The sequence below is a fragment of the Sapajus apella genome, unplaced genomic scaffold (genome assembly GCF_009761245.1).
Source record: "Sapajus apella isolate SASKATOON/1434 unplaced genomic scaffold, GSC_monkey_1.0 scaffold94, whole genome shotgun sequence".
Taxonomy (NCBI): domain Eukaryota; kingdom Metazoa; phylum Chordata; class Mammalia; order Primates; family Cebidae; genus Sapajus; species Sapajus apella.
Window position 1 is genome coordinate 6083233 of NW_022437034.1, and position 21795 is coordinate 6105027.

Here is a 21795-nt window from a genome sequence, read left to right on the forward strand (position 1 = left end):
TGCCTGGGTAATTGTATTTTTAGTATAGACGGGATTTCACCATGTTGGCCAGGCTGGTCTCAAACTCCTGGGCTCAAGCGGTCCTCCTACCTCAGCCTCCCAAAGTGTTGGGATTACATGCATGAGCCACTGTGCCTGGCCTTATCTTACTGATTCTTTTTTTTTTTTTTTTTTGTGACGGAGTTTCGCTCTTGTTACCCAGGCTGGAGTGCAATGGCGCGATCTCGCCTCACTGCAACCTCCGCCTCCTGGGTTCAGGCAATTCTCCTGCCTCAGCCTCCTGAGTAGCTGGGACTACAGGCACACGCCACCATGCCCAGCTAATTTTTTGTAGTTTTAGTAGAGACGGGGTTTCACCATGTTGACCAGGATGGTCTTCATCTCTTGACCTTGTGATCCACCCACCTCGGCCTCCCAAAGTGCTGGGATTACAGGCTTGAGCCACTGCGCCCGGCCATCTTACTGATTCTTTAAGGAGGCTGTGTCTCTAATATCCCCTGTTGGTTTTATAGTTGGACTTTTACTGGACAACCTCATTTTTCTACGATTTGGGGATTTTAAGGATCAGAGTTGTTCCCAGTTGACTCCTTTCACCTCAGCCATAAGGTTATCATGAGGCTTCACTGAGTTATTCTGAAGTAAGGTGCTGGCCTGTACCCTGTACATCACTCAGTAGTACTGATTTCACTGCCCTTCACCTCCTGGCTTTGGCTTCTGGCCATCTCCAAACACCCCATGCCTTCTGAGCTCTGCCCTCCACTGAAACACAAAGAGCTAAAATCATTCATTCATACTTTTTGACTGATTATACTGAAAACAATTGGGTATTATCTCATGCAGAATTTACATGTTAAACCCTATGTTGCAAGCTTGCCACTAGCCAGCACACAGATGGTGGTGGAGATTGATTGATTGAGATGAGGTTTTGCTGTGTTGCCCAGGCTGGAGTGCAATGGTGTGATCATAGCTGCCTGTAACTTTGAACTCCTGGACTCCAGTGATCCCCCCATGTCAGCTTCCCAAGTAATTGGGACTACAGTCTCATGTGACTATGCCTGGCTAATTTTAAAAATTATTTTGTAGAGACCGGATCTTGCTATGTTGGCCAGGGTCATCTCAGACTCCTGGCTTCAGAGCGATCCTTCTGCCTCAGCCTCCCAAAGTGTTGGGATTACAGGCGTAAACCACCACACTCAGCTGGGAGTGGAGTTTTAGACACTAGAAAGAAGCTTTCTTCTGAGGTTGACGTAGAAAGCATCCTTGGTGGGTGCCATGGGATGGGGGAATACAGTCAGAAGGAACTTGCTCTTCCCCTTGCTTTTCTGCCTGAACCTGATGTGTCTGCTGGGGCTGCTGGAGTCCCCACCTTCTGCTTTAACTTCACTTAAGAGCTGAAAACTCTGCCTCTTCTTCAAGATTTCTCCTACTGTCTCCGTTTCCCTGCTTAACCAGAGATTCCTCTTATTCTTCCTCTTACTATTAATATTAATATGGCTCACTGCCTCTTTTCCTTAACCTTATCCTAAAACTGTCTGATGCATATTTTATATTTTCTTGCCTGTTTGACTTTTAGTTAATATTTTACAGTAATTTCATTCTGCAGCCATCCTCTTATCTGATACCCTGCAACTCATTCCTGTGCCTATCAGCTCTCACCTCTGGTAATTAAGCTTTGTAAAAAAGAAATGTGAAGTTTGGACATATTCTCTTATTAGTAAAGATATTACGGTATATGAGACTAATGCTGTGCATCTATAACAAGTTGTTTCACCTGTGAATACTAATGTAATTTGGAAATAAACCTTTCTTTGTTAAAGACTTTTTCTACATGGACCACATTTTTCCAGACCTATTTCCTAATAATTTGTGGTTTCTTAAGGCATGTGAATAGAGATGCTGTAGCCAGCATGCCTGGAATCTTTTAGATAAACATTTTGTGAGATTGCTTACTTTAAACAACAATTGTCTCTGTTTGAAAGTTAATTTCTTCCTTAATGTCTCAGTAAGTATTTAACAAGCCTGATAAAGTCCAGTTAAAACGTTTTGTATTGCTCTCTAGACATCTTTTCTAAGGGTTGATGTGTATTCATGTTTGTTTGGTTGACATACTTTCTTCTGAATTTTAAGAAAGCTGTATCAGAATCAGTAACATGTCTATAGTATGTTTTTTTCATGATTATATGGTTTTCTTTATTAAAAACAGCTAAGTAAAAATTTCAGTGAATACTACTGTATATGTGGCAATGTATTCCTCATCATTTTATGCTCTTGAGAGAATGACTCATGTACTATTTTCTCTTGCGTTCCTAAGAGCTTATAAAGAGATGACAGACAGTTGGCTGTAGGATTGAAATAATGTACATGTAAAATGGAAGGGAAAACATGAAAACATGTTCTTCCTTTGTTTTTGCCTTACCTTGATGAAACTTTTACCACTTAACAGTTTTCAGTCAAGTCAAGGTCAGTATCTGAGCCTAGTATGGTTCAGCTTGCCACTGTCTGAGGATTACCTGTCTCATTACAGAATGTACATACTCCCAAAGGAGAAATACAGTCTGATTTCAGGATGACAGACAGCTCTTCCGGGACAGTAGTGTCAAGTGTAAAAGGCTTATAAAGATTTTAGGACCGTGGGTTGGCTTGAAGGGGAAAGGGTGAAATGATAGTTAAGGTTGGCATCACCGAGGTCCCAGTTGTTGGCGGCCCCCCACGTCTCCTGCTGCCCTTCTGGGAGTATTTTAGGGACGTATTTCCTTTTACCTTTCCTTTGGTAGGAAGTTGTAGGCTTTAAGATCCAGCAGAGGCCGGGCACGGTGGCTCACACCTGTAATCCCAGCACTTTGGGAGGCCGAGGCGGGTGGATCACCTGAGGTCAGGAGTTTGAGAGCAGCCTGGCTAACATGGTGGAACCCCATCTCTACTAAAAATACAAAAAATTAGCTGGATGTGGTGTTAGGCACCAGCTACTTGGGAGGTTGAGGCAGCAGAATCACTTGAACCGGGGAGGCAGAGGTTGCAGTTAGCCAAGATTGCACCATTGCACTCCAGCCTGGGCGACAGAGTGAGACTCTGTCAAAAAAAAAAAAAATTCCAGCAGAAAAAATTTATGAGCCATTTGTGACCCTCTTGAGCAGTCCTCAGGTAGAACATATCTCATGAGAGCTAGTGAATGATCTTGGGTAATTAAAGCTCACCTTATGGGCTGGGCACGATGGCTCACGCCTATAATCCCAGCACTTTGGGAGGCTGAGGCAGGTGGATCACCTGATGTTGGGAGTTCAGGACCAGCCTAACCAACATGGAGAAACCCCATCTCTACTAGAAATACAAAATTAGCTGGGCGTGGTATTGCATGCCTGTAATCCCAGCTACTCGGGAGACTGAAGCAGGAGAATTGCTTGAACCAGAGAGGCAGAGGTTGCGGTGAGCCAAGATCGCACCAAGACAAGATTGCGCCGTCATACTCCAGCCTGGGCAACAAGAGCGAAACTCTGTCTAAAAACACACACACACACAAAACCCCCCAAATCCTAACTTTATGATTATACAGTGTCGTGGCCAGCCCAGTGGGAATATCACAAATAGATACATACAGTGTGTAGAATTGAGACTTTATATTTTGAGACTGTTAAATGACTTGTTACCTGGTCCTCTGCCCCCCAGGCTTACCCTTCTGCCCATCCTTATCCAATTCTGTTTAGATTTTTAAAAATTATGTGCTTGTTAGCCCTCTCATTGCTTCACTATGAAGGGAAAAACTTTTTTATTGAGGTGCTGAAGCTATACTGTCCAGGACTCGTACTCATGTGCTGTTGAATGAGTCTCAGTGCTCCTAGGAGTCTATAAAAGGAATAGAAGACCTCTTTTCTCTAACTCCGTTATGTATGTATTTTATCTGCTGAGAGACACTGGCATTTTATGGAGATAGGAGAGAAAAAGACACAGCTTCCTTAGATAGTTCCTTTATTCTAACATACATACTTCACATATTTATAGACACCTTCTACTTAGCATAAATTCTGAACTCCTGGAAGACTTAGATATTTTTTGGTTTTGTATGCATACATTTTGAAATATCTGGGTTGATAATTTTCTAGGTGTTGTTTGTATACTCTAGTGAGGCCCAGAACGCTAAGGGTTATATTAAGATTAGTTTCCTAAGTGACCATTAATGAGACATTTTATCTGTCAGGAGAAAGGATTCATGCAACTCTAAGAATACATTGCCCTCTGCATAGCGTATTAGCTTTTGCAACCAAAGATAGATGAGACTTAGGCTGCGTTTAAATTTTTCATTGTGATGAGACAAATCTGTTATTATAAAAGTCCTGCTTTATCAGTGAGAGTGTTTACTTATGGTGTTTTAATTAACGGAGCTGTGTGTTTTTAAATTTAATTATGGTACATTGAAGATCTGATACTAGCTACAAGCTAAGGATTCTTTGGGTTTTCAAGATTTTTAATGCATTTGGAACAGTGCTGTCCAAAGGAACTTTCTATGTTGATGGAAATGTTCTCTATCTGCACAGTCCAATATGGTATGGTAGCCACCAGCCACATGTGGCTATTGAGTATACTTAAAATGTGGCTGAGACTGAGAAACTAAATTTTTAATTTTCTTGAAAATGTAAATTTATTTATTTATATATATTTTTTAGAGACAAGATCTTGCTCTGTCACCCAAGCTGGAGTGCAGTGGTGCAATCATAGCTCACTGTAGCCTCGAGCTCCTAGGTTCAGGTGATCTTCCTGCCTTAGCCTTCTGAGTAGCTGGGACTATCGGCAGGTACCACCACACCTGGCTAATTTTTAAAAATTTTTTGTAGAGACGAGGTCTCTTCATGTTGCTCAAGCTGGTATGGACTCCTGGCCTCAGCCTCCCAAAGGAGAAAATGTAAATTTATATAGTCACATATGGTTAGTGGTTACGGTGTTGGACAGCATAGATTTAGAATCTGAGGAAAATCTCCACTTAGTATAATGCCATCCAAAGTTCTTAGGATTCCTCTTTTTGGTTGGGAAGTTGAGGCTGCTTAAATCTGAAGTTGATAGTGGGTAATACTGCTATTAGACCTAATGAGAGATTTCTTTAATAAAGATACAAGTTTATCAATCTTGAATGTGCTAGATATGAACTTTGGGAAGGCAAGAATTAATTCCAAAAATAATTCCAATATAATTAATTGAACAAATATTTAGAAAATATTTCCTAGGATTAAGAGGTGTATTAAATATTGTGGAGGACCTAGAGGTGAGTGGGACTTAGGTGGAGCTGCCTATCTTGAGTCCTGCTGGGGAGGCCTTGAAAAAGTCAAGAGGAAGCTCTTTCTTTCTTTCCTTCTTTCCTTCTTTCTTTCCTTCTTTCTTTCTTTCCTTTCTTCCTTCCTTCCTTCCTTTCCTTCCTTTCCTTTTCTTTCCTTTTCTTTCTTTTCTTTTCTTTTCTTTTCTTTTCTTTTCTTTTCTTTTTTTTTTTTTTTTTTCTTTTTCAGGATGAAGTCTTGCTCTGTTACCAGGATAGAGTGCAGTAGTGTGATCTCGGTTCACTGCAACCTCCGCTTCCCAGGTTCAAGTGATTCTTCTGCATCAGCCTCCTGAGTAGCTGGGACTACAGGCGTGTGCCACCATGCACAGCCAATTTTTGAATTTTTAGTAGAGACAGGGTTTCACCATGATGGCCAGGATGGTCTCGAGCTCTTGACCTCATGATCCACCTGCCATGGCATCCCAAAGTGCTGGGATTACAGGCGTGAGCCACTGCGCCTGGCCAGGGGAAGCTCTTTCTAAGGGAGTAGCTGAGAGCACAGAATGCCAGCTGGGTTATCAGGCCGTAAACAGTAGGATTTGGCTTTGTGCAAGCACGATGGTTGGGGTTGCAACAGCACAGGGGAACGTCAGGTTATGTTTGGCTCTGACAGGCAAGATTAATTTTGGGTGACAGAAGGTTGAGGTGGGATTGCGGTTTTCCCAGCTGTGCCCTGCAACACTGTTGAGTTCCATGTGTGTTGGAGCAGGCCTCTCAGGCCATTGCACTTCCAGGAGATGGACTTCCCCAAGATTGGAAAGCTGGAGGCAGGGACACCTAGGCAAAGAGCCTTTTTCACCCTCACCCCTATCCCAGCTGAGGAGGAATTCTTGAAAATGCTGAGTTTGACTCAACAACCAGGAATATCTAATGGATGTAAATGTTCCTTTAAATGAAAGTATAGAGATGAGTAGATAAGCTAGAGTATTCCAAAGTCGCAGCAAGAATTCAGCTCCCTCCCTCCACCCCCAAATCTGGCAGGACCCCATGTGAGCTTGGCGTTGTATTTGGCTGTGCTCTTTGGTGGAAACCAGGGGCAAAGGACAAGCCACAGAAACATAGGCTGCATGTGCTCCTACTCTGTGCTGCTACCTTACCTACCCATTAAGTGCTGTGTTCTTGGCCAGGCACGGTGGCTTACACCTGTAATCACAGCACCTTGAGAGGCCGAGATGGGCAGATCATGAGGTCAAGCGATCAAGACCATCCTGGCCATCACGGTGAAACCCTGTCTCTACTAAAAATATGAAAATTAGCTGGGCCTGGTGGCACGCGCTGAGGCAGGAGAATAGCTTGAACATGGGAGGCAGAGGTTGCAGTGAGCCAACATTGTGCCCCTGCACTCCAGCCTGGCGACAGAGCGAGACTCTGTCACAAAAAAAAAAGTTCTGTGTTCTTGACTAAATAATTCATGAATGTATCGCAGAGGGTGTATGTTCCCACCAACCCCTGACCCATCCATAACCTGGTGTATTCCAGTGACCCAGGAACCAGAGCTTACTTCGCCCTGCTCTGAGTCGGGGAAATCAGAACCTAACTGTCCTGGATCCTCTTTCCGGCAGTTGGGTGAGTCCTGAGGGCCTAATGCATGAAGCTCAGACAGGCTGGGCAATAGGTTGTAGAGTCTCTTGTAAGGGAGACCATGTCAGCAGTGGGGAGCAGAATGCAGAGGAATTAAAGACCTGATCTCATAGTGCAGATGTGAAGGGAGAAGAGCCAGCCTTTCTCCATCATCTCTCTGGAGACAGGGGACTGTCTCACAGGGACTGTACTTTGGCATATGGGCCCATCAGACCAGGATCTAGTCATCAGAGTTAATCAGTACCCTGGAGTTCATTTGTACCAGGTCAGGGGTGCAGTTCTGCAGGCAGTATCTTACATCTGAGTCTATGGGAGAGGAGGGCGGGGTGGCGGTCTTTCCACAGAGTGTCCAGACACTCCTGGCCCAGGAACTGAGCCATTGTTGGTGGGATGCTTGCCTCTCTGTGTGGCAGGGCTTTGGTCTCTGTTTTTTTTGTTTTTTTTTTTTGAGATGAAATCTCGCTTTGTTGCCCAGGCTGGAGTGCAGTGGCACAATCTCAGCTCACTACAACCTCCACCTCCCAGGTTCAAGCAATTCTCCTGCCCCAGCCTCCCAAGTAGCTGGGATTATAGGCGTCCGCCACCACACCTGGCTAATTTTTGTATTTTTAGTAGAAATGGGGTTTCACCATGTTGGCCAGGCTGGTCTCGAACTCCTGACCTCAGGTGATCTGCTCTGAGTGCTGGGATTATAAGCATGTGCCACTGTGCCTGGCCTGGTCTCTTATTTTGAGCCACAATGTCAGGCTGACCAGGCTGGCACATTTATGTAGCCTGGAATGGGTTAGGCTTCTGCCTTTGATGTTAAGAAAGGAAACTAGTACCGAGTGCAGTGGCTGCTGCCTGTAATCTCAAGACTTTGGGAGGCTGAGGCAGGAGGATTGCTTGAGCCTAGGAGTTTGAGACCAGCCTGGACAACATAGCAAGACCCTGCCCCCCAAAAAAAGGTAGTTGGGTGTGGGACATCTGCCTGTAATTGCAGTGCCTTGGGCTGAGGCACTTTGATAGGGGAGACTGAGGCTGCAATAAGCTATGATCATGCCACTGTGGCCCAGCCTGGTTGACAGAGTCTCTGAGACCCTGTCTGGAGGAAAAAAAGAGAGAACTAGCTGCTCCTTCCTAAAATAGTGCCCACAGGCTGGCAGAGCACTGACTGGCGCCTGCCTCTTACAGAGGTGGGGTCAGGATAGCTGAAAATTCTCCCGTGCGTGAGTTATAGGAGTGCATCTCATATCCTTTCAAGTGCTGCCAGGCCGGAACCTAGTAAAGTTTGCAGAGTGAGTTTCATGTTAGAAGAAAATATTACCTACATGAAAGTAATTTTGGGTATAGCTGGGAAGTGATGAATAAATTTGATGATTTAAAGATTTGAAATGTCTGTATCACCAAAGACAAAATCACAAATATAATTAAAAGACAAATAACAGACTAGGAGAAAATAGGTCATATGCAAAACACAAAGGATAAATACAGAGTATATAAAGAAGCTTCTGCATATTAATAAGAAAACTAGAAAAAATAGGCAAAAGATATAAAAAGGCATTGACAGAAAGGGAACAAATGGCCAATAAATACAAAGAGATGCTTAACTTCATTAATACTTAGTGAATTACACATTAAAACAACCAGATATGATTTTATCCCATCAGATTGGCAGAAATTAAAGAGAATAATATTCCTTGGCAGCAGTGAGGAAGAATGGGTGTACTTTCACATCGTGAGCATATATATTGTTCAGACTTTTTTGGAGAAGGTAGTTTGACTGTATCTTTGAAAATAAAATCACAGACTTTTAATTTGGTAATTTTGTATCTGGTGAAATACACATGAACACATGCCCATTCCAGCATTGGAATGGTAAAATACTGGAATGATTAAAGGTACAGTGGTACAGCCAGCATATAGAATGCAGTACCTAAAAAGAGTGTAAGAGTGTGGATAGATCTTTATGCAGCTGATGTGGGAAGCTCTCTCAGATACGTTTTTAGTGAGAAAAATAAAATACAAAATTATTACATTTATATTTGTAAAACTCAAAACTTACTTGTATTTTATAGATTCTAAAACATGCTTTTCAGATTTTTTAACATTCCTGAAATCTGTGTATCCAACAATTGGTGACATAGTTTAATAATTTAAGCTCTTAGTTGGTGAAGGATAATGCACAAGTGATAAGATCTTAGATTTGATGAAGGATGATATGTAAGTATATGGATAAAAGACTCTAAGGCAGGCATAGGATGGGACTGAGGAAGTGTCAGTGGAGACTGTATCATCTATGTTGTCAAATTTTTTACACTTGATTTTAGCCAAGAGGCTGAGAAGCAATGTTGTCGAAATTTTTTTTTACAGTGAAATTGTATTCCCTTATTATGTAGTGAAAAAATTTTAAAAATATAGATTCCTTTTTTAGACAACATATAATTTTAGATAAGATAAGGTTGCCTGGATATCTGTGATGTTTGATCCATTTCTCTACTTGGGTGATTACCCTTGATATTCAGCTTTGAGAACTTTAAGGCCTGGATGGTTGATAGAGTGTTGAGCTCCATTAAGAAGTTAAGTAGCTGTGAAGATTCAGTGGGAGAGAATTGAGAGCTGAGGTCCAACACAAAGGAGAAGCCGAACTCCAGAGCCCAGGGCCAGTTGCCTCATAGGAACCTTTGCATCTGTGTAGAGAGGCTGAAATTCTCATCTACAAGGTGGTGTGGTGCTTTTTATCCTGGACTGGGCATACTCTGGAGCGAGGCTCCGTGGATGGGAGGCAGAAAATAGGTCAAATCAAGGAGCCTTATCGAATGCCATTGAAAGGAAAATTCATTGTTTTGGGAGAGAGCTAAGTCCTAGTGGGAAAGAGCCAAAGGAGTAAATGGGCTTTTAAATCTGAATTTCACAAGGCAGGCAGGAGATGACCTGGTTGGAGGCAGGCTCTGCTTGGGTCCTGTGTAAACAGGGAATAGTGTGAGTGTCTCTCCATAAGTAAGAGCTGTGTTGTGAAGATGAACACACAGTTTAGTAGTGACGCTTTAAACAAAGATGACTCTGCAAGAAGGGGTAAGGTGTGTGGAATGTAGCTTATTGCCAGGGCTGTGAGAGGCAGCGGAAGGAGAGAGCACTCAGTCAAGATGTTATTTGAGCTGGTCGCTGTAGGAAAGGGAGAATTTGGACATGAGATTTTTTTTGTTTTGTTTTGTTGTGTTTTTGAGATGGAGTCTCACTCTGTTGCCCAGGCTGGAGTGCAGTGGCACAATCTCAGCTCACCACAACCTCTGCCTCCCAGGTTCAAGTGATTCTCCTGCCTCAGCCTCCCAAGTAGCTGGGACTACAGGTATATGCCAGCTGCCTGGCTGGTTTTTGTATTTGTAGTAGAGATGGGGTTTCAGTATGTTGCCCAGGCGTGTCTTGAACTCCTGACAACTCTGCCCACCTTGGCCTCCCAAAGTGCTCGGCCTCACACCAGGCCTGAACATGTAATTTTTAAGGAGATATTCAGAAGGAAAGGGAGGTGGGCCCATCACTTACAAATGCGTACGGGAGGCTGGGTGCGGTAGCTCACACTTGTAATCCTATCACTTTGGGAGGCTGAGGCAGGCAGATCACTTGAGGCCAGGAGTTTGAGACCAGCTTGGCCAACACGACGAAATCCTGTCTGTACTAATAAAACAAAAAATTAGCCGGATGTGGTGGCTTGTGCCTGTAATCCCAACTACCTGGGAGGCTGAGGAACGAGAATCACTTGAAACCTGGGAGGTGGAGGTTGCTGTGAGCTGAGATCATGCCAGTACACTCCAGCCTGAGTGACAGAGGGGAACCCTGTCTCCAAAAAAAAAAAAAAAAAAAAATGCACACAGGAGAATGTGAGGAACTGAATAGTACAGTTTTCTCAGAGGGCGCGTCTTTTCAAAGGGAGGCAGTAGGAAGTAAAATAGAAAAAGGTAGGTTAGGGCCAGATCATGAAGAGCCAAGCATGCCAAGTAGAAATTTGACCTTGATTCCGTGAGCTCATGTTTTACATTTAATCTTTTGGTTACCAAGTATTTTTTTGTACCATCATTGGTTTGATTTTTAAAATACAGTCACTTTATTTTCTAAGGATTTTATGGTATATGTTTAAATCTTGAGTTAAGGGTAGATAGAACACAGTTTGAATTTTTTTTTTGGCATATAAATGGTTGAATTTCAAAATTATATTTGTGTTATAAACTTTGTTTTTACCCCCTGCCTTCCAGCATTTGCAAATAACCATTTCTCTTTCAAAGGAGATCCTAGTATTTGTCCATATTGAATAAAAGCAAAGAACTGAGCTCTATATGAACATGAAAGGTTTACTGAACAAGAGTAGTGGGGGGTGAAAAAGGATGAACATTGTTTGGGGAAAGCTGTGATCCTTGTTACCTTTGCTGTAGCACAATTTGGAATGGCTTCTTTATTCCTGGCAATTCCTGACAGGGTTTCTTTTAAACCTGGCCACCCTTCCATTGCCAGCTCGACCTTGATGTTAGCTGGTGCCGCTACTGCAAGGGCTGCCTTTGGCAGGAAGTCTTCAGTCAACTTTCTGGGCTCTGGTTTTGGCTCTGCACATGCCTTGCTGAGCTGACCTTAAGAATCTGAAATGTGGAGGGTCATTTTGGGGTAGGGAAATGTGGTGGCAACCCTTGATTTTTCTGCCACAGTGTAACTTAACAGATCCCCTTGTTTTTCCCTAAATGATACAAGGGTTTGCACCAAAATGGTAATTCATCTGTGTCTGTGATGCTTAAAAAAATAACAGTTTCACTAATATGTCACAACATGTATTATTTATCATTTTAGTAAATGGGTCTTTTAACAAGCAACAATTTGCAAATTTAAGCATGGCAGTTAACATGATCTGACATTTAAAAAATTAAATAATCTCCTGCCATCTTTGTCATCAGCCTTGCATTAAGGATTTTAGCCCTTCTGGGAGCTTTTATTTTTTGTTGACTCTGACTGATGATGGCAGATTGTGATAGTGATCAAAGCTATGCTTTTATAAATTATTTTTGAGTTGGAACAATATTGGCATGTAATGTGAACTGGCAGAATTAATGTTGTTTATCATTGCCAGTGCTGTTTTGACATATATTTTGAGCTCTTTAAGGAAGCAGATAGGGAATGTCTGTAATGGACATCTGCTGTCCACTATAGGTTGCCCAATGTTGAGTCATGGTAGGTTCTACCTTCTGCTGTGGAAGCCAGCACAGATCAAATGGGCATTCTCTGTTCTTGCCTCCTAGGAGCTGCAAGGGTGGACTTGCTTCTTAGGCTTAGCCTGTTGACCGCTTCCACCTAGAGTTTGAATCCGAACAGAGTGTTAGAAAATGCAGGGACAGGCCGAGCACGGTAGCTTATGTCTGTAATCCCAGCACTCTGGGAGGACAAGGTAGGAAGATCACTTGAACCCAGGAGTTTGAGACCAGCCTGGGCAAAATAGTGAGACCCAATCTCTACACAAAGTAAACAAATTAGCCAGGTGTGGTGGTGTGCACATGTAGTCCCAGCTACTGGGGAGGCTGAGGTGGGAGGATCCCTTGAGGCTAGAAGTTTGAGGTTCCAGTGAGCTATTTGCATCACTGCACTGCAGCCTGGGGGACAAAGAGAGACCCTGTCTCCAAAATAAAGGCAGGGACAGTTAGTAGTAGCACTTGAGTTACTAAAATTATTTAGATTTTCTTCCTGGATAGTCCTGCTTGCACACATCAATGTTAATATTGGTGAACTTGGCCTTTACTTTCGTGTGTTTCGCAGTGATACCTCTAACCACCTTTTGTGCACATAGCAGCTGTTATACCCCCCATAGCATAACCGGCCTGTGTAAGAGAAGAGTGTAAGTCAGTTGCTTGCAAGGAACTCTTAGGAGTAGGGAGCTCTTTCCTGGGGGAGGTGGGAGGAGGGGGTTCTCCTGTCTCTCTCCTCCCCGAGTCATTAGAGAAAGGCCTCAAGAGAATAACTCAGATTAGGGTTGAATGCAAGAGGGTAGATTGACATCTTACTGAGCTGCTATTCTAATCCCACAGCAGCACCTGGCTGGCACCTCTGTGCCAGGTGCTGCTGTGGGATTAGAACAGACTCCTGAGAAAGTGTTCTTGAGTGAGTGTGGTGTGACTTTCCTGGAGTTTGGGGATGTCTGTGAATACAGAGACAGGTATCTTCCTCTCATCTGAAAACCCCCCATGTGGCTAGAGCCGCCCCAGGGGACAGTGTATGGAGAGAGGGCAGCAAAAACCATTGACATTTCCTGTGGGCTTGGTGGTCTGCATGGAGGACAGCTGGCCCAAGTCTTTTTGAAAGACATGTCCTGCCTGCGAAGGCTGCCTGCCAGGCCTAGGCCCCAACAGAAAGAGGTCATGGGTGGATCACAGAGGTAGGAGCTGAGAGGAGACGGAGAGCTGAGTCAGAGGGCACCCATTGCCAGCATCAGGCAGCATGGAGGTCCTAGCGAGGGGGTCTCACTAGAGAGAGCTGGCATGTGGATGCCTGCAAATGGCAGAAGATACTTTACAGCCTGCAGGACTGGACCACAGACAAGTGGGCAGACCTTTCCCTTTCCTCACACTTGCCCGCTTTCATTCCTTGGATCCCTCTCTTTTTCCTCACTGCTGTTCTTAGGGGAAAAGCTTGACATTTGATAAAATGAGTTTGGATTTAGACTAAGTAGACTTTTTAATAACTGAAAGTTTGGCTTTATTTATTTAAGATAATATTTTCTTTTTAAAACTCTGGCTAGAAATGAGTTTTTTGTTTTTTTGGTTTTTTTTGAGATGGAGTTTTACTCTTGTTGCCCAGGCTGGAGTGCAATGATGTGATTTCGGCTCATTCAAACCTCCACCTCCTGGGTTCAAGCGATTCTCTTGCCTCAGAGCCTCCTGAGTATCTGGGATTACAGGCACCTGCCACCACACCTGGCTAATTTTTGTATTTTTAATAGAGACAGGGTTTCACCATATTGGCCAGGCTAGTCTCAAACTCCTGCCCAGGTGATCTGCCCGCCTCGGACTCCCAAAGTGCTGGGATTACTGGCGTGAGCCGTCATGCCCAACCAAAATTAGTGGTTTTGATGTTGCTAAATCCTGAAATACCCTTTCATGATGGTGTAATCAATCAGCAGTCTCAGCACCAGTAGACTGGAGTGGATTTTAGACTTTCGCACACTTTTCCTTATTTATGCCCTGCAGATTTCAAGCATACAACTTGCCAGCAATTACTGTGTTGGCTGAGAAATTTGAAATTTTACTACAGCCTAAACACTGTAAATTTGCTGATGTAACATACAACTAATAATAGAGGTCATGTCCTCATATTGGCATTAGGGACCCCTTACAAATTAGTCTGAAACTTTGCAGCCTTTAATCATATTTTTCTCATGTTTTGTTTTGTTTTGTTTGGAGATGGAGTCTTTCTCTTTTGCCCAGGCTGGAGTACAATGGCGCGATCTCAGCTCACTGCAATCTCCGCCTCCCGGGTTCAAGTCATTCTCCTGCCTCAGCCTCCCAAGTAGCTAGGACTACAAGCATGTGCCACCATGCCTGGCTAATTTTTGTAGTTTTAATAGAGACAGGGTTTCACTATGTTGACTAGGCTGGTCTTGAACTTCTGACCTCAAGTGATCTGCCCACCTTGGCCTCCCAAAGTGCTAGGATTATAGGTGTGAGCCACCACACTCAGCCATGTTGTTGTTTTTGGTTTGCTTGTTTATTATGGTAAAAAAAAAATACCACATAACATTAAATTCACCATCTTAACCATTTTAAAGTATGTAGTACAGTAGTGTTAACTATATGCACAGTGTAACAGATCTTTAAAGTTTTTTGATGTTGTAAAACCGAAGCTCTGTACTCAGGAAGTAACTTCCAATTCCCTGCTCTTGCCAGCCTCTACCAACCACAATTCTACTTTTTGTTGCTAAAAGTTTGATTATTTTCGATAACTCACATCAGTGGAATAATACAGTTATTTGTCTTTTTCTTACTGGCTTATTTCACTTAGTGTAATGTCCTCAAGGTTCATCCATGTTGTAGCATGTGACAAGATTTCCTTCTTTTTAAGGTTGAATAATATTCCATTGTATGGATAGACCACATTTGCTTTATCTAGGTGTCTGTTGGTGGACATTTAGGGTACTTCTGCCTTTCGGCTCCTGTGAACAATACTGCAATGAACATGGGTAAGCAAAAATCTCCTTGAGATCCTACTTCCACTTCTTTTGGCTATATACCCAGAAGTGGGATTGCTGGATCATCATTCTGTTTTTAATTGCTTGAAGAGCTGCCATACTGTTCTTTATAATAGCTACGCCATTTTACATTCCTACCAACAGTGTACATGTACCATTACTACATATCCTCATCAACGCTTGTTTTTGTTCTTGTTTTTTTGCCATCCCTAATGGATCTGAGGTGATACTTCATTATGGTTTTGATTTGCATTTCCTAATGATTAGTGATGTGGAACATCTTTTTATATGCTTGTTGGCCATTTGTGTATCTTATTTGGAGAAATGTCTTTTCAAGTGCTTTGCCCATTTTTTTAATTGGATGAGTTTGTTGTTGTTGATTTATAGGAGTTATTTATATATTCGGGTATTAACACCTTATTAGATATTTGGTTGAAAATATTTTCTTCATTAATAAGTTACCCTTCACTTTGCCCTTTAATCGTATTATTATTATTCTGATTACAACATCAACTGTGGATTACTGAAAAGTTCAGAAAATAATATGACAGATTTTTTTTTTTTTAATTGTACTTTGGGTTCTGGTGTACATGTGCACATCCTGCATCCTGCAGGATTGTTGCATAGGTATATACATGCCATAGTGGTTTGCTGTCTCTACCCCCTACCCCTCTCCCCCTGTCACCTACATCAGGCATTTCTCCCAGTGTTATCCCTCCCCTCCCCTCCACCCCCACCCCTGCACCTAGCTCAGTGAGTGTTGTTCTCTTCCCTGTACCCAAGTGTTCTCATTGTTCATCACCTGCCTCTAAGTGAAACATGTGGTATTTGGTTTTCTGTTCTTATGTCAGTTTGCTGAGAATGATGGTTTCTAGATTCATCCATGAATATGACAGATTTTGATCAGGTCTTAGATATCTTCCCAATAGGCCCAATGAGTAAGGCATAAAAAGCTTCAGTTAATTCCATAGTTTGACCAAAATGCTCTTCTTAATCTTGTTCTTTTTCTTTTCTTTTCTTTTCTTTTTTTTTTTTTAAGACAGAGGCTCTGTGTCCTCCATCTCCCAGGCTCAAGTGATTCTCATGCCTCAGCCACCCAAGTAGCTGGGACTATAGGTGCGAGCTACCATGTCTAGCTAATTTTTGTATTTTTAGTAAAGATGAAGTTTCATCATGTTGTCCAGGCTGGTCTCGAACTCCTGGAATTCGAGTGCTGGAATTATAGGCATGAGCCACCATGCCTGGCCCTTAATCTTGTTCCTATGAACTTTTCCAGCTTCTCTTTCCCCACTATGACTCCCTCTTATCCCCTTCCTCTGTCCAAAGAGTCCCTAAAAATATTCTAGCTTTTGTACCCTTTCACACTACTTTTTTGTTGTTTTTTGCCTAGAATATGGAATATGTACCTTTCCCTCTTGTTTAACCTTGTTTTTTAGTCTACTTCTTTTTCTCCTCCTTTAAAGACTCAGCCCAGATGTGAAGATGTTCCAGTCAGCCAGTCAGCTGCTTTTCTCTCCCATAACTTCTTGTATGCAGCCCAGGTTAGCACACTTGTCTGGAAGTATTGTGAGGACTTTTATAAACCTCCTGTCTCCAGGACTGTGTGTTCCTAGAGCACCAGCTTAGTTTTCCGTTTTTATTCCTCTGTTCTCATGGGCCTACCATAATATCTAACCCATAATATTTGTGTACTTTAAAATTTATTTTATTTATTTATTTGTTTATTTTTGAGATAGGGGTCTTATTCTGTCACCCAGGCTGGAGTACAGTGGCAGGAGATCTTGGGTCACTGCAACCCCTACCTCCTGGGTTCAAGCGATTCTCCTGCCTCAGCCTCCTGAGTAGCTGGGATTGTAGGGCGTGCCGCCATGCCCAGCTAATTTTTGTATTTTTAGTAGAGATGGGGTTTCACCATGTTAGCCAGGCTGGTCTCAAGCTTCTGGCCTCAAGTGATCCGCCTGCCTTGGCCTCCCAAAGTGCTGGGATTACAGGTATGAGCCACCACGCCCGGCCTATTTGTATACTTAAAATGATTATGGGTAGAAAGAAAGAGCAAATGCCTTTTTAGAAATAAGGTAACAGAACTTTTTACTAATTGTGCTTCCAAATATGCTTTCTCTTCTAATTTTATCTGCTAAGATTTTGGCAGTTAATTGTAGATTTTATGAACTTACATTGGGTTGCCTTTGTCTTCTGTTATAAAAGCAATAATTAGAGGAAATGATCCTTTTGAGAGGTTGTTTAATGATTCTGCTTCTTTTAAATGTGCTGCTTTAAATCTTATTTCACGTAAACTGTTCTAATGCCCAAATTATCTCACCCTAGATCAGTATTGAACCAAAGTATTATGATGATTAATTTCCTTCTGTTAAATCCCTTATAGTCTTTTCTTTGGTGTGTGTGTGGGGTCAACAATCAAAAAAAGAATTTATTGACTTTACATTTAGTATGGTTTATTCTACTTGATTATATTGTTCAAGTGTGAATTTGTGTATGGTATAAGATTGTGCCGTATTGGGATTCTGTTTTCTGTTAAATAAATAGCTTTGTGTTTTATTAACTACCAGTGTTTAAATTTAATGGTTTAAGATTTCAGAGAGACCTTTTTATAAGTATTTGAAAGCTCTTATTATAATCCTGAGCCTAACCTTCCGGTTTCACTGCATCCTTCTTTAGACTTGAAACAAGCCCCGACACAGACGCAAACCCTGGCATGCACTCCTGTGCACCCTTCCTCTGCCCCGCTCCCCACTCTGACATGACAAGAAGTGTCTGTCCCAGAAGTAATCTGATTGTGCACCTAGAGTACCTGTTTTCTGCATGGGGAAGAATGCACAGTGGTGGACCCAGAACAGTAGCAGAAGTCCCCTCTCCACTGTGGGGGCCGCAGTGGTAGGCACAATCTTTATCCCTCAGCCCCATAAGTTAATTAGATAATTTCACCTGCATTAAGCTTTGTGGGCAGAGAAAATTCAGTAAGTCACCACTACCAGGTGACTCTCTTTTTCTGTTACCTCCTAGCAAGGCATGTAGTTTGCATCCTACAGAATATAAAAGATGGGGCTAGCATCTATTCTGTGTCTTAGCAGGGAACTTCATCGAATAGGGACTTGATTTTTAAATGCTTTCAACTTGTGTCATGATTTAATCACTAAACAGGAAGTTTCAACTTTTCTTTAAAAAAATACATCTTATTAAAAATTTAAATGTCTTCATAACTGCTTATGTTCAGTAAATGAACACTAAGAATCTATAAACAGGAATCTATAGGTGTTTTTTGGCTCTAAAAATTGAAAATTTGGGAGCTATTTCATTCCTTAGAACTTGAAAACATGATAGATAATTAGCTATAATTCATTTGCAGATTATTTTTGCCATGCTAAGTTAGGATTTTTAGCCATAGCAAGTGTAACAGACAAACAGATACTTTTAAATTATTTTGTTCAGCAAAACACAACAGGCCCTTATATGTGTTTGCTGGACTTTTTGTTTGTCAGCAATAAATCTGTATGTTTCTTTAGTTAGAAAAAAAAAAGAACAACAAAAGTGCTTATTATAGAATGTTTACCTTTTTAACAAATGTGAAACACATTGGTATAAAATGGGAAAATCACCTAGGATTTGGATCTGCAGTGGGTCCAGGAGTATAACTTCCTTTTTCTGCGGTTATGGGAGGCAGCGTGATGAGGGGAAGGATGTGGGCTTTGGACTGAGCTGCTGCTTCTCTCTGAGCTGTGACTTTGCACAAGTTAGGAGTAGCCTCTTTGAGCTTTGTCTTCCCCTTGGAATATGAGTAAGATCATTTTTGCACATTGCACATGACATGAACTCATTTATTTTCTGTAGACAGGAGACTGCAACTTACATTTGTGTATTGCTTTCAAATGATACTTTTTTTTTTAAAACAAATTGTCTCAGTGGGTCTTCACTGCCTTCTTTTTAAAATTTTATTATTTTTTTCCTTTTTAGGGAATAGGGTCTTAACTCTTTTGCCCAAGACTGGTGCGCAATAGCTGAACATTGCTCACTGTAGCTCAAATTCCCGTTCACTGCCCTCTTATATAGTGGATAAGGTGGGAGTTACCCTCATGCAGTTAAGAAAATGGGTTCAAAAGAAATTTTGAATTGTGTGTTTTATTTTCACAAGACTGTCAGTGACAGAGCAAAAACTCCCGCTTTGGGTGTCCTGGCTATGTGTCCCACTGAAATGCTGTCTACCACTGTGGTATAGCAGAAGAAAGAAGGCTAAGACAGTTCTGTCCTTATAGTCACCTTCAGTTTCAAATGTAATCACATCTGGGGGAAGGGAAATGAACCTGTGAGTTTCATTTCCCAAATCATTCCTTTATTTTGAATCAACCGGCTGGGCACGGTGGCTCACACCTGTAATCCTAGCACTTTGTGAGGCTGAGGCGGGTGGATCACTTGAGATCAGGAGTTCAAAATCAGCCTGGCTAACATGGTAAAACCCTGTCTCTACTAAAAAATAAAAAATAAAAAAATAGCCAGGCGTGAAGGCAGTGCCTGTAATCTCAGCTACCCAGGAGGCTGAGGCAAGAGAATCGCTTCAACCCAGGGGGCGGAGGTTGCAGTGAGCTGAGATTGCGCCATTGTACTCCAGCCTCGGTGACAGAGTGGGACTCCGTCTCAAAAAAAATTTAAAAAAAAGAGCCAGTGAATTCAAAGAAATAAAATGTTTTTCATGTATTCATGGAAACAACTGCTATTTCTAAAATTCCAAGTGAATTATTGTTATTATTATTATTATTATTTATTTATTTTTTTTGAGACAGAGTTTCACTCTTGTCACCCAGGCTGGAGTGCAATGTTGCGATCTCGGCTCACTGCAACCTCTGCCTCTTGGGTTCAAGTGATTCTCCTGCCTCAGCCTCCTGAGTAGCTAGGATTACAGATGTCTGCCACCACAGCCGGCGAATTTTTGTATTTTTTTTAGTAGGGACAGGGTTTCACCATGTTGTCTAGATTGGTCTTGAACTGCCGACCTCAGGCGATCCACCCACCTCAGCCTCTCAAATTGCTGGGTTTACAGGCGTGAGCCACTGCTCCTAGCTTCTAAATGAATTTTTAAAACTCCAGCATCTCACAAATGGTTCTTCAATAATTTTTCCCTAGCTTGCATTGTTTAAGTTGGGGTTTGTTACTCGACAATTACCCTTTTTTGGGTGTAAGTTTGGCCTCTACTTCTGAGTAAGTAAGTGACCTTAGGGTGGTATCTGTGAGAAACAGATCTCACAAGCAACATTGATACCAATATCATCATTTTTGGTCAAATGTTAAATAGTTAAAATTTGTCATCCTAGTCTAATATTGAACTAATTTAAAATATCTCATATTTAAGCAGCCTTTATTGTGTTTAACATAGCAAAACAATTAATAAAACTTTAAATCAATTACACATGAAACAATAAGAAAGCAGTTCAAATTAAATCTCTAGGTAGTGTTCTATAGTGTAGAAGTTCTATAGAACTTCAGAAAAGAGAGAGGTCAGTAGGATTCTCAGAGGAAATGTGATTTTATCTGTACTTTGGGTTAGAATAACTTTTCTGATTTTTTTTTAAATTACTAATATACCTAAACATAGATAATGTTAACATTAATTAAGTGACCTTAAAGCAGTATCACAATGAAACAGACCTCACAGGTAAAGTTGATACCAGCATCATTATTTTTGGTCAAATGTTAAATAGTTAAAATTTGTCATCCTAGTCTATATTGAATTAATTGAAAATATATTATTAATTAATATCAGACTCAGCTAGAGACACCTAATGTTCAAAACAGAAAGTAGAGTTGGATTGAGCCCGGTTGGCTCCAGTTGCTCAGAGGATGTGGTCAGGACTGTTTTTGTACATTTGAGCTCTGCTCCTTCTGTGTACGAGCAGGTTGTGCGTTTTGCCTCTCCTTGGGGGTAGGAAAATGGCTGCCCATACCTTCTGCCAGGTGAGCAACCCCAGAGACTTTTATCTCCCAGCACACATATAGAAGCAGCCTGTTGGAGGCACGTGCCCACCCATTAGACTGCCGCCCAGGCCATAAGGACTATGGTTTGAAGGGTGTGCTCACTTGAGTGGCTAGGGGGCAAGGGCACTGTGACAACTGTCGAGGACTAGGGAGGTTCCCAGATGAAGAGGGGTGATATATCAGAAGAAGAAGAGTGGGTGGGAAATGGGCATAGCAGTCCCAGCCAGCAGCTGTCACTGCCTACCACATAGTGCTACAAAACAGTTTAAGAATTATTCCCTGAGTGCAGATGATGGGGGTGGGGGTTAAATGGAGACCTATTCTAAGTGACTCTTGACTGTTTGTCCAGGTGTCATTCCTTGTTACAGGAGTTTTAAAAATAGAAAATTCTCAACTGCTCATTCACCTAATACTCCATGAAAGTATATATTCTTGAGTGTCCTAAGTGTGTGTCCTTTGATATATCTATGATAAGTATAAACTCTTAAGTATCTTTTATACTTAAAGTATCTTTTACGTATTTGTGCTTTTGTAAATTAAAAAATGTAATCACCATGACCCTGTATTTGCATGTGACAACGCTCCATTTTATAAAATAATTACTGTTGAATCAAATTTTTGCTCAATGTGTGCTATCAAGTTACCTATCAAAGCCAACCGAATGAATGATTAAAAGGTTCAGATCAAAAGCAACTGGCTTAACTTCATGGAGGTTTTCATCCTTTAATTTAAAATG

The 21795-nt window shown here is 41.8% G+C and overlaps 1 protein-coding gene across 12 annotated transcripts in view; it reads left to right on the forward strand.

Annotated features, from left to right (window-relative positions):
* KAT6B (lysine acetyltransferase 6B) overlaps positions 1 to 21795 on the forward strand; it is a 205554-nt gene that overhangs the window by 60552 nt on the left and 123207 nt on the right. The window contains exon 1 of one of the 12 annotated variants that reach the window (XM_032256489.1): positions 20089 to 21038. The exons of the other annotated variants lie outside the window; for them this stretch is intronic. Coding sequence (XP_032112380.1) covers positions 21015 to 21038 — 24 coding nt within the window. The 5' untranslated portion in view covers positions 20089 to 21014. Of the gene's footprint in view, positions 1 to 20088; positions 21039 to 21795 lie in introns of those variants that run through there. 12 annotated transcript variants of the gene reach the window in all.